Source organism: Zingiber officinale, chromosome 11A, assembly GCF_018446385.1.
Source record: "Zingiber officinale cultivar Zhangliang chromosome 11A, Zo_v1.1, whole genome shotgun sequence".
Lineage (NCBI taxonomy): Eukaryota > Viridiplantae > Streptophyta > Magnoliopsida > Zingiberales > Zingiberaceae > Zingiber > Zingiber officinale.
The window spans coordinates 34,851,367-34,863,989 of NC_056006.1; the positions used below are offsets into that span (position 1 = coordinate 34,851,367).

General features: G+C 32.5%; 1 protein-coding gene across 7 annotated transcripts in view; it reads right to left on the reverse strand.

Annotated features, from left to right (window-relative positions):
• The window catches only part of LOC122032514, a 126,560-nt gene that overhangs the window by 62,420 nt on the left and 51,517 nt on the right, over positions 1 to 12,623 (reverse strand). For all 7 annotated transcript variants that reach the window (XR_006126115.1, XR_006126116.1, XR_006126117.1 and 4 more), the window contains exons 8-9: positions 5,476 to 5,545; positions 4,775 to 4,837 (exon numbers count right to left, since the gene is read on the reverse strand). Coding sequence is in view for 4 of the 7 variants with exons in the window: in XM_042591816.1 (XP_042447750.1) it covers positions 4,775 to 4,837; positions 5,476 to 5,545 (133 nt within the window). In the remaining 3 variants the exon portion in view is untranslated. The remainder of the gene's footprint in view (positions 1 to 4,774; positions 4,838 to 5,475; positions 5,546 to 12,623) is intronic.

The following is a 12,623-nucleotide window of genomic DNA, read 5'->3' on the forward strand; positions in this document are numbered from 1 at the left end:
AGGTTAGTATTGTTGATATATGCCTCAAACATAGTATCATATAAGGAAAATATGCATGACTCTAGAATTAAGTGGTAGAAATTAAAGGATGGGATGTAAAACATATTTAAATAGAGAATAAGGGTATAAGTATTAGGAGAAATATATGGTGACTCAAATATGACATATGTTAAGATGGTATCAAAGTTGAAAATAGTAGCCAAGAGTACTCAGTTAGTCAAAGGGACGTGCACCACCAAGTAAAAAATCTTGGTGGTGGAATGAGAAAGCATAAGAAAAGTAAAAGAAAAACGAACAGTGGATAAGGTATTATATACTTGTAAGAACGAGGAAAACTTTAAATATATATATATATATAATAACCAAGAAAGAGACTAAAAAAGAAGTGAATAGAAAAGAGAGGTGTTAGCGTAGCATATATTGAACTAAATAAAAATATGTATAAGGATGTAACAATAAGAGCGAAGATTTTTGATTGATTAATTGAAGCATTTCCCATAAAGATAGGGTAAGATCAAGGATCAACTCTAAGTCTATATCATTGCACACTAATCATAGACAAACTCACTAGACACATCCAAGACACAATATCATGGTATATGTTATTTGTAGATAATATTATTTTGTTAGATGAAAAACCTGAAGAAGTTAATGCTAAACTTAAATCTTAACAAGAAACACTAGAAGGAAAAAAATTTAGGCTTAGCAAAATAAAGACAATATATGAAATTTAAGTTTAGCAATATTAGACGTAATGAGGCAATTGTTAAGAAAGGAGATGACAAGTTGTGAGAACTTTTAACTATTTAGGTTCATTTTTACAAAATAATAGAGGGATTGAGAGAAATATCGTACATAGAATACAAGTAGCATAGTTGAAATGGAGGAGAGCGTCGGGTATTCTATGTGATTGTAAAGTACTTCTAAAACTTGAAGTTCTACAAAATGACAGCTAAGCCTACTATGTTATATAGAGTTGAATGTTGGGATACGACTTAAGCATATGAGCAAAAGATAAGAGTTGCAGAGATGAGATTGATAAGGTGGATGTATAGACATATAAGAATGGATAGGATAAAAAATGAAAGCATTAGAGAGAAAGTCGGGTTAAACTTATGGGAGCAGTGTTTACAAGAGTTCACATGTTTTAGTTATTATTTCTATTTAGTTGTCTAGTAGGGATATTTCTATGATTTTTTTATATTTTAAATTTATTATAAATAAGGGTTAATTAGGATAGGGAAGAAAGCTCTATTTTTCTTTCACGAAATTTTCTATGCCTAATTCTACACCCTAAGTTAGAGAATAGAACAAAGATGCATAGGTGATGAAAATAAAAGAGAGGGTTTAGTAGAGATGTGTAGCTTTAAGAATCCTCACCGATCCTTCTTTATTTTGTATTTGTTGTCGTGATAAGGATATCAATGTTCCCTGGAGTATATATTTGAGGATGTAAACGTGTAAAATGCAGAACAAGTGTTTGTACACATAGGTAAAAATTTCGTTCCGTGCCGGGCGGAACAGGCAAAACTTACTGTTCTGCCTGCACACTGAAACCGACACCAAACTAGCGGTGCTTTCGTTGCGTCACGCGCCAGGAGGAATCGCGCACGCCAGAAGGAAGAGCACTCGTCGTCGGCAGACAGACACTTCCAGTGTTGCCGGAAGCGTCGCAAGGCACCTAAAGCATCGCGCGCGCCGGAGGCGTTATGACACGACATTTCTGACGGTGCCCGAAAGCATCACGAGACGCTTCCGACGCAGTCGGAAGCATCGTCGAACGCCTCCGACGCCATTAGAGGTGTCCACGGGGCATCAGGGGTGCGCGGGCGGGCGCACGCATCGCAGGCGGGCACACGCGTCGCGAGCGGGTGCACACGTCGCGGGCGGGCGTTTGCTCTGCGTAAAATTAATATTTTAAATAAATTAAGCAATTCCTACTTGTTTGTGATATTTCTAAGAGGCTTTCGTAAACCCTAATTAAATTATCTAAATAAAATATAAAAAATATATTTTAAATTTTAAAAAATTAATAAATTTTATTAAATAATATTCTGAATTATTTTTAAAAATTCTAAAAAATTCTAAAAAAAATAAAAATTTTTATAAAAATTCTAATAAATCAAATTTATATTCTTATATATATATATATATATTTAATTATTTTGTAAGGTAACATATTATGATATTATGACAATATTAAGTTGATTATTTTTAAAGAAAACTATATTTGATTATTTTTATAACAATATTAAGTTGTTTAATAATGAAAACTTATATAAAATTAATATATAACTTATTTTTAAATTATAAATAATATATATTTTTATTTAATAATAACTATATATAAACAAAAAAAATACCGAAACGGTATCGGTACGGCATGATACGATACCAAAATAGTATCGTTCCGGTCTAGGACTAAAACCTCGACATGGGTCGAAATTTTAAATCTTGCCCATTAGTGAAAGAACAACTAATTCGAGAGGACGAGGTCATAGAGTAGCTTATGACAAAGCAATCTCTTATAGTTGAGAGAGACACTTTCGACTTGACAACCAGAGCAACCCCTAGGGTTATCAAATATTTTTAGCCTAATAACAAAATCGGTCAACCCTAAGTTAATATAGGTGACAAATGCTTTTGATTTAGTACAAGGTTCTAATTAAAGAGTTGACATAGAAGTTCAAGATGAACACATTTTTGCCAAAACATTATGGTTCATTCTTGATTATTTTGCTTTTGATTCATGGGAGGTCTCTTATGAATTTTACAAATAGCCTTAATCTTACATATAGACTAGTAGGGGCAATATAATAACATCCTTATCAGAATTATTAAATGAACTAGTTTGCTAAGGTTTTCATGTCTCATAGAATTTCTATCAATTTCTCGTTATTTAATTCTTTCACTTTATTTTTGGGGATTATAGTATTTGTTGCCTATTTCAAGATTCTTTTCCACCAATAATAAAATTAAGTATCCATTAATGTTGTATTCAAGTATGTCATACACTTGCATGTCTATGAATGTTGCGCATGATCTGACTGTGTTATTCATAGTTTACAATCTCAAGCTGTTTCGCCCAATACAAACAAAACATTTCATTCCGCCTGTAGACCATCATTAGCACAGGCATGCCTCTGATGCAGGCGTGCCCTAAGGCCCCAGGGAAGAGCCTGGCGATGCATCCGAACACATCGCACGAGCCCAACGATGCCTTTGGACTAGTCGTGTGAGCCCGACAACACGTACGGACTCATCGCGTGAGCCCGACAATGCGTCAAGTGCCAACGACGCTTTCGGATGCATCCTACGAGCCCAATGCCGCCTCTAGATGCATCACACAAGCTAAGCAATGATTCTGGACATGTCGCACGAGAACGAGAGCATTGCAGAACACAAGACAAGAAGGGACAAAAGGTTTTTAGGTTAGGATTAATTAAATTACTTAGGTTAATAATTTCAATCAACTCCTAGCAATATTGAGATAATTTAGATAAATTTAATTAAATTCTAATAAAATTATCTTATTAATTTAATACATATATATTTTCAAAAAAATATTTTTTTTTATTTTTTTTTTATATTTTAAAATTTTAAATATTTAGATTATATTTTTTATTTTTAATTAATATATTTTATATTTAAAAAATATTGAAATCATATGGACATAATATGGTACCAAAACTGTATTGTTTTGGTCCGAGACCGAAATCTCAGGTCGAGATTTTAAACCATGATATTATTTAAATAATAATAATAATAATTAATATGAGAACCAAATAAAACAAAATTATATATGAAATGATACTTTAAATAATCTGATTGGTATTCCTAATCAATGTTATTATAGTTTTTGATTAGGCAAACTAATTTAATTAATGTAATAAACATTATTATATTATAATGCTAATAATATTCCTAATGTTCATATATAATGATATTATAAATTTTAATATTAATTAAATAAGTAATTTAGTTATAATTTATAAACGTTTTATATGAACGATGATTTAATGGTTTAAATTTAATAATCTTATCTATTTATCTATCTTTCTTCCATCTATTTCCCTATTATAATTTGTCATTCTTTTGCCTTTTCCAAATAAAAGAATGGATAACATTTGAAAATTATATTTTTACACCTAGTTTATTTATCACATATATATTGTTTTAAGAAGCAAGCTACTTAATGACCGCAAATATCTTATATAGATTAAATATCCATAATTCCTAAACTCTTATTTAGAATAAGGAAATTAAAATATAATTTACAATATGTAAGAGTATGTAATTAGTACTATTAGTTCCACTAAAATGGTTGAAATGATTAATAGGTAGACGTATATAATAATAATATGTTTGTTTCCTCCCCTTTTTTCTCCAAGCAATTAGATGTTGCGATCTCCTTATTTCTCCACTAGGCAATACCCCAGCCAAGTTTGACAGCCATTGTCTTGCATGCAGGTGGGCACAAGGGATGTGATGATAGAATTGTCGCACCATTAAGTGAATATTCCATGCAACACAAAGGACAAGAAGGAGGCTCTCTCAGGACATGACAAAGTTTAGATCTCTTAATTGCAATATCACACCACAAACGTGAGTTGTTATTAAAACTTAGAACTTGCTCATTTTTAAGATTGTTTCATTTAAACAAAAGTTGTAAGAAAAACATAGCATTCAAAAAAATTATGGATACAAACTAAAAACTAGTTTTTAGTTATTCCCATGAGTTAAGAACATATAGAAGAACCAAATAAATTCTTACTTTGAGTGCTGAAAGATCTTCAGGTGAATTGCTTAGTGTTTCCTTGTATTCCTCAAGCTTGGTCTAATAAGAAATTGCACAAATTAGCCATTGCTGGTCAAATAAAATAGGAAAAATTCTAAAAAAAAGTGTTGATTTGTTTCTTTATGAAAAAAAAATATATTGATATGTTGTGTCCAGAATTTTTTTAAATTTCTTGGAATTCCTTAAATATTTTTTAGAGTATTATTGACCATGAAACATGATATACATTTTTTTGTGTTGTTGTTGCAAATCTTCAATAGTTAGAATAGGCTTGAAATCATCACTTTCTTCTGATCACGATATGATTTTGCATAATAAAACCATTTATTGGTTTGCATTCGAATAGACATTGTTTCTTCTAAAAGATTAATACCATATTTGATACTCCCTTTTAATGGAGATATATCTTCCACATGATAAACAATTTTTACTTCAAAAAATAATGTTATTTCATTAGTATTAAATAAAAAAAACTTAATTTCTAGAAATTTTTAAGATTTTAAGATGACTTGCACATAATGTCAGTTAAGAGGATGTCAATAACAGTAGGAAATGTTAGAAGAGAAAGTAAAATAAATGTATGAAATGGCCAAAAAGTTACAATGGTTAGGCCTAACTCAGTTCTCGTAAACATAACACACATGCCAATAGCTTATTAATAGACCAAAAGCCTATACCTTAAGAATTGACTTCTCCTCTTCTGCAAGTTTTTTCTGAACTGTAGCAGCATCTTCATTCAGGCTAACACTGCATCAACATATATGAATAAGAAGCCTTTAGATATTGTGCATAAAAAGAATTTTAATTTGTAGGCATCTCTTGGTAGGAAGTTAAAGATATGCAAAAAAACTAAAGATGGAGAAAGGGTATTAATAGTATGGATTCTGAGAGATAATTGGCTCAGAATTACTATAATTGAAAGTGTGACCAAAAAACTTGTATAAAACATAAATTCAACAAGAAGAATTAAAAGGACCAAATTCCTAGTGCTTAAATTTACATATAATGTTAAGCCTAAGGGGAAACAAAGACGTACATATCAACATCGAAGAGCATACAGGTAACAACATAAAACAAAACAAAACGAGATAATGAACAACAAAGCACAAAGTTTTAAATATGATTATCAAAAATGAAGAAAAAAATATTCTAATAAAGCTATGGTAAAAGAGATCCATTTTCTTTTACAAAACGACACAAGCACATTCCATGAGAAGTGAATCCACTTCATAGGTTGAAATTTAATTCCATGCCAGTTGGCATAGGCAAAACTCATCATTCTATCAGCTTACCAACACACGGGATGACCTTGAGACAATGACACGGAAACAAGCAATGTCCGTGCAAAGCAAGGGTGATGGGCGACGTTGGCACAAAAGTATGGTGAGATCTACAAAGGCCACAATAGGACGATGATGCTAAGGTCACACAAGGATTTTACAATGTCGACAAGGTTGCGTATTTGCAAGGTCACACAAGGATTCTGCAAGGTGACGCTACATCTTTGAGAACCCTGCACAATGTGTTGGTACGCTTGGCATGACACCAACATCTCGAGGAGTGAGAGGGAAATGTCATCTCAAAATGAGATTTAAAACCTGGTCCACTTTTACAAAAAAATCTGAATTATATCCAAATTCTGACATCTAAGTTTGTCATAAATGTTTGTACTTCAAATTTAGTCCCATTAATAAAAAATAGCTGAGAAGGCACATTAACAAATCATAAAGCATGTAAACATATATAGCATGAACAAAGACACTAGTATAACTATAATCCACCAAAAATCATTACTCTTAGAAAAGGATTCAGTAATATTTTTTTCTTTGAAAACTAAAATTTTCATCAACAAATGATTGTGCATATCAGAAAGAAAAAAATCCTACACAGAATAGTATGACTCCATCCAATTTTGCTTGTACATCACCATTGTATAAGGATAAACAAGACTGAAATATAGAAGTGAGTTATGTCAAAAAAAAAGGAATAAAAAAGGAATAGCTACCAACTAGAGTGAATACTATGTTTCCTAGAGATTAATCAAAGAAATGACAGGCATGAGAAAAGTGAGTATAGAGCAACAACATTTTTCTTAGAAGCTATGGTCACAGGTTAACCCTCTCCATACCTCACAATGGATGTGCCAACCTTTGATGACCCACAAAGACAGGACCAACAAACCCTATATGTGAGAACGCTTCTAAAATATTGCTATGAATAAAGTGAGAAGCCAGAAAGAAAGAAAGAAGCGAAGGAAGAATAACTAGATAACAATGCAGCATATGATACAAAACAAGAAATTGGATAATTAGCAAAACTATAAGGCCATGTTTTGTTGGACCATTTTCATCCAATTTTAGTTTTCAAAATTTTTTTTAAACAGGAAACAAAATTGAAAACCTGTTTGGTGTGTGGATTTCTTCGAATCGAGATTCTAAAATATAAGATGAAATAGTGAAACTTAAAATCAGATGGTAGATGAAATTTTTTTGAAATCTTATATCTATTTTTAGAATCTCAAATTAAAAATGGTAAACTTATGCTAAAAAATATTATGATTATTATATTATTTTCATTAAGCACTATCTATAATCTTTTTAATTTATTTATTGATATTATTATCGCAATTATTTTAACAAAATAGTATAATAACAGTATAATATTAATTTATGATAACAAGTACTATACATTATAATAATATCATATAAATATAATGTCATATAATGTTTTATTTTAATTATCATACAAAATTATGCAAACTATAAGGGTATTAAACTAATGAGTCATACCATAAAATTTTGAGAAAAAAGAATAGAAACAAGATTAAGGAAAGAGACTAATCGAAAATCAATTGGTTCATGCCTGGAAGGTCGACAATAGAAATTATACATCTTCTTAGATAATTAATTCAAAAATATCGGGAGCAAGAACAAGATCTACACATGATATTCATTGACTTAGAAAAAGCTTATGATAGAGTCACCGAGAAATTATATGGTGAATTCTAGAAAAAAGAGGAGTTAGCATAACTAAAGCATTTCGAATAAAGATAGAGTTACATCAAGGATCAGCTACAAGTCCCTATTTTTTTACACTAATTATGGATGCACTCACTACACTCATTCAAGACACAGTACTATAATTAATGTTGTTGGTAGATAATATTGTTTTGGTAGATGAAACACGTGAAGCAATAAATGTTAAAAAAGAATCTTGATGGAAAATAATTGAAGGAAAAAGTTTTAGGCTTAGTAGAATAAAAATAAAATATATAAAATTTAAGTTTAGCAATATTAGACATAATGATACAATTGTTAAGATAGGAGATGACGAGTTATCCGAAACAGAAAACTTTAAATATTTAGGATCATTTTTATAAAATAATTGAGGGATTGTGAGAGATGTCTTATATAAAATACAAGCACGATGGTTGAAATGGAGGAGAGCGTCGGGTATTTTATGTATCTCTAAAACTTAAAGGAAAGTTCTACAAAATCGTAGTTAGACTTGTTGTGTTATGTAAAACTGAATGTTGGGCTATGACTCAAGCACATGAGCAGATGAGAGATGCAGAGATAAGAATGTCAAGGTGTATATGTGGACATACGAGGATGGATAGAAAAAGAAATGAGAACATTAAAGAGAAAGTCGGAGTTGTATATATTAAGAGAAAACTCCGAGAGACGCATTTAAGATGGTACGACCAATAAATGTTCCAGTTAGGCGATGTGAAACTATGACAAACAAACATATCAAACAAGGAAGACCAGAAAAAACTTGGTTAGCAACAATAAAATAAGATAAAATTTATTTAAGTATAGATAATCATATAACAGGAGATCGAGCTCAATGGCGTAAAAGGATTCATATAGCCGACTCCACCTAATAGGATAAGGTTTGGTTGTTGTATAATAAATTAATATTGTATTATAATATAATAATCAACCAAATAATTTCTCATTATTTTTAACTACATAAATAATTCAATTCACTAAACCAACCAATTTTTCACGTTATCAAATTCCTGAAAGTGAAAATTATTTTTTATTTTCACGTTCACCATTTATAGAGATAAATAACTAAAAAAATACAAAATAAGCAGCCACTAAATTCTTTTCTAGAAAGAAATTAAAAGATCAAAATTCAGAGGTTGGCTACTAAGTCATCAATTTAAGAAAAGCTGAAATGCGATGGAAGTAGCTCACTTGTAATGTAAGGTCACATGTGCTTCGAATGTTTAAATTAGGAATTAAGTTTTCTGTAAAGGTTAGTTCGATGTTTTCAAAGACAAGGGTAAATCGGCAACGAAAAGAAAACAAGATTAAAAAAAATGTGTTAAGTAAAATATGGTTCACATGAATTTTATTTATGGCTAAGTGAAATTTTCTAGAACTATTTAGTAGAGCCCAAACCTAATACCTAATCTAAGTCTTACGCGGGGCGGCAAGGAAAGGTAATAGCTTCCCTTGTAGTTATGGGTGAGTGCTTTTGGTAGGCTACCAGCAAGTTTCGGTTGCCATCTCTGTTTTTGCGCAAGGTTCGTTCAATTTCTGCTTCGGTTTTGGAAATGTCGATTCGATGGATTGCTTTGCTCCTTTACTTGGTTCTGATTCATCAGAATGGATTTGGGAGTTGGCTAATTGATTATGTTTTCTCACGTTGCCTTCTGGAGGATTTCTAATTGATTATGTTTTCTCACGTTGCCTTCTGGCTAATTGATTATGTTCCAAGGATTCAGTCCTCTCTCACACATCCACTATGAAAGAGCTCCTTCTCGGAAACAATTCGGAGGCGGAGAAGCCTCATACAAGCTCACACACAAAAATACAAGATAAAGAATAAGAGGCTGGAATGTGAGCAAAAGGTCACGGGTTCGAATCCTGGAAATAGCCTCTTGCAAAAAGCAGGGTAAGGCTGCGTACAATGGATCCTTCCCCGGGACCCTGCATGGCGAGAGCTTCGTGCACCGGACTGCCCTTTTCTTTTTTTTTTTTTAAGAATAAGAAGAAGCTAATACAATAAGAAAACTTATAGGATTTATAGCAAATGAAATCCTAACTTCTTTCTTCTTGCTTGTAGACACCTCTTGATGACCTTGGAAGTGCAGCAACACTTCACTCTAAGCCTCCCAGAACTGGTGTGAAGTCATGTGAAACTTTGAGCAAGAACCTTGATTTGCTTGAGCACTTCTTGCTTTGGAATGCCTCTTGAAGATGGGAAATGCAACAACACTTGTCTCCCCCAAATCTCAAGAACGGGCGTCGAAAGCTCTACGTGCAACGGTGGCGCCTTAATTGCTTAAGCTTTTCCCTTAAGCAATTCCACCTCTACAACATGCTCAGAACAGCTAGATTTTCAAGTTTAATCAGCTACACCAGTTGATTAAGTCTTGCTGAATCAATTAGCCAGATCGATTCAGCAACATTCTATTCAATCGCGAGAAATGTCATAAGCGATTAAGCCTCCCTAATTAATCGCTTACCCTAGCTTCTGTTTCCTCCCAGAAACATCTTAATCGATTAGCCTAATGATTAAGGCTTGCGGAATCGATTATCCCAATTGATTCAGCTCCATTTTGTTTCTGCGATCAAACGGCTTAAGCGATTAAGCCTTTTAGCTTAATCACTTAAACATGGTGTAATCGGTTATCCTAATCGATTACCGAACCTTAACTTCTCAAACTAAGTCTAGAGTTCCTTGTCCAACATCTGGTCAACCGTGACCTATTAAGACTCATTATCTAGCATCCGGTCACCTTTGATCTACTGAGACTTCTTCACTCCGGTCAATCCTTTAATCCACTTGGACTTTTCTCCTCGTGCTAAGTGCCCGGTCAACCTTGACCCACTTGGACTTACTATCTCGTGCCAAGTGTCCGATCAGCCTTGATCCAATTAGACTTTGAATCACCAGATATCCGGTCAACCTTTGACCCACTTGGATTTTCAACTATTTGGCTTCACTCACTAGAATTTCCTCACCGCCTACCTTCACTCACTAGAGTTTTTCACCTGGCTTCACTCACCAAGACTTTTCATCACCAAGTGATGGTCAACACTGACCCAATTGGATTTTTATCTTCTTCCAACTTTCCCGTTGGGCTTGCTCTTGCCTAACCCCCAATTAGAACTTCCCAGTCAAATATCCAATGAACCTTGACCTACTTAACTCTTTTCACATCAAACTGGTCAAACCTTGACCAGAGGGGAATTTTACCAACAATCTCCCCAAACGGAATCTTCATATATTGTCAAATATCAAAATTTAAATATCATGACTCAAGCTTGAGCCAATTCAAATTTAGTCAACCTAGTTAATCTTGACCTAGGAGAAATTGCACTAACATCCTTAACAATGGAGGCTTTGGTTCTTCAAGTATCGGAGTGTATAAAAGTAGGACTTAAGGCACCTCAGTCACTCACCTAGGAGTGGATAAGAAGTTTGAAAAGTATAGAGTGAGCTAAAAGAAGATAATATACAATAGAATAACAACCAAGTTTATATCCCGCTAAGTAGGGTTGGTTATATGGATAACATCATTGGCCTTGATTGTCTACTTATATCTTCATTTATATTTAAATAAATTTTATCTTATTTTATTGTTGCTAACCAAATCTTCTTTGGTCTTCTTCTTTCTCGATTCATGTGTGTATTTGAATTAGTCTCTCATTACCTAGTTGAGCATCTATTAGTCGTGTAAGTATATGTTCATAACATTTTAAACACATCTCTTGAAGTTTTCCCCAATACGTGCAAACCGACTTTTTCTCTAATGTTCTCATTTATATCCTATCCAACCTAATATATCCACACATCCACCTTAACATCTTCATCTCTACAACTCTCATTTTTTACTCATGTACTCGTTTCATAGCTCAACATTCAACTTCATATAACATAGCAAGTCTAATCATTATTTTATAAAACTTTCCTTTAAATATTAGAGGTATCTTACGATCACAAAGAACACCTAATACCCTGCTCAATTTCAACTATTATGTTTGTATTCCATATAAAACATCTCTATCAACCCAATCATCTTTTTTAAATACTATCCTATATACTTAAAATTTTCAATTACAAGTAATTTGTTATCTCCTATCTTTATAATTGTCTTGCTATGTCTACTGCTACTAAATTTAAATTTCATATATTATGTATTTACTCTATATAAAACCTCGTCTCCTGCCAAGATTCAAGCTTAGCATTTATTCCTTCAAATGTCTTATCGACCAAAACAATAGCATTTGCAAACAATATACGCCATAGTAATTGTGTCTTAGATGTATGCAATGAGTTCATCCATGACTAGTATAGAAAGGCATGAACATAAAGTTGATCCTTAGTATAATCCTATGTTTATAGAAAGCGTTTCGATTAATCGAGTCTTCACTTTTGTCACTACATCCTCAAACATATTCTTAATTTTTTCCATGCTAACACCTTTAATTTTCAATATAATATTCCTCGGAATTCTATCTTAAGTTTTTTCAAGGTCAATGAATTCCATGTGGAAGTCCCATTTTTTTCTCGATCCTTTTCAAATAGCGATCAAAGAAGATGTATAACCTCTATCTTCGACCTTTTAGACATAAATCCAAATTGATTTTTAGTAGCCTTAGTATGCTTCCTTAATCTTTTTCCTATCATTTTTTTTCAAAGTTTCATGGTATGACTCATAGCTTAATGCCCCTATCATTCGCATATATACAAGGGGATTAAAGTACTTACCCTCCACTAATCAGGTATTTTCTGCATTTTCAATATAAGGTTGAATAACTTCGTAAGTTATTTAATACCCTACTTCCCTAGATACTTTTATACC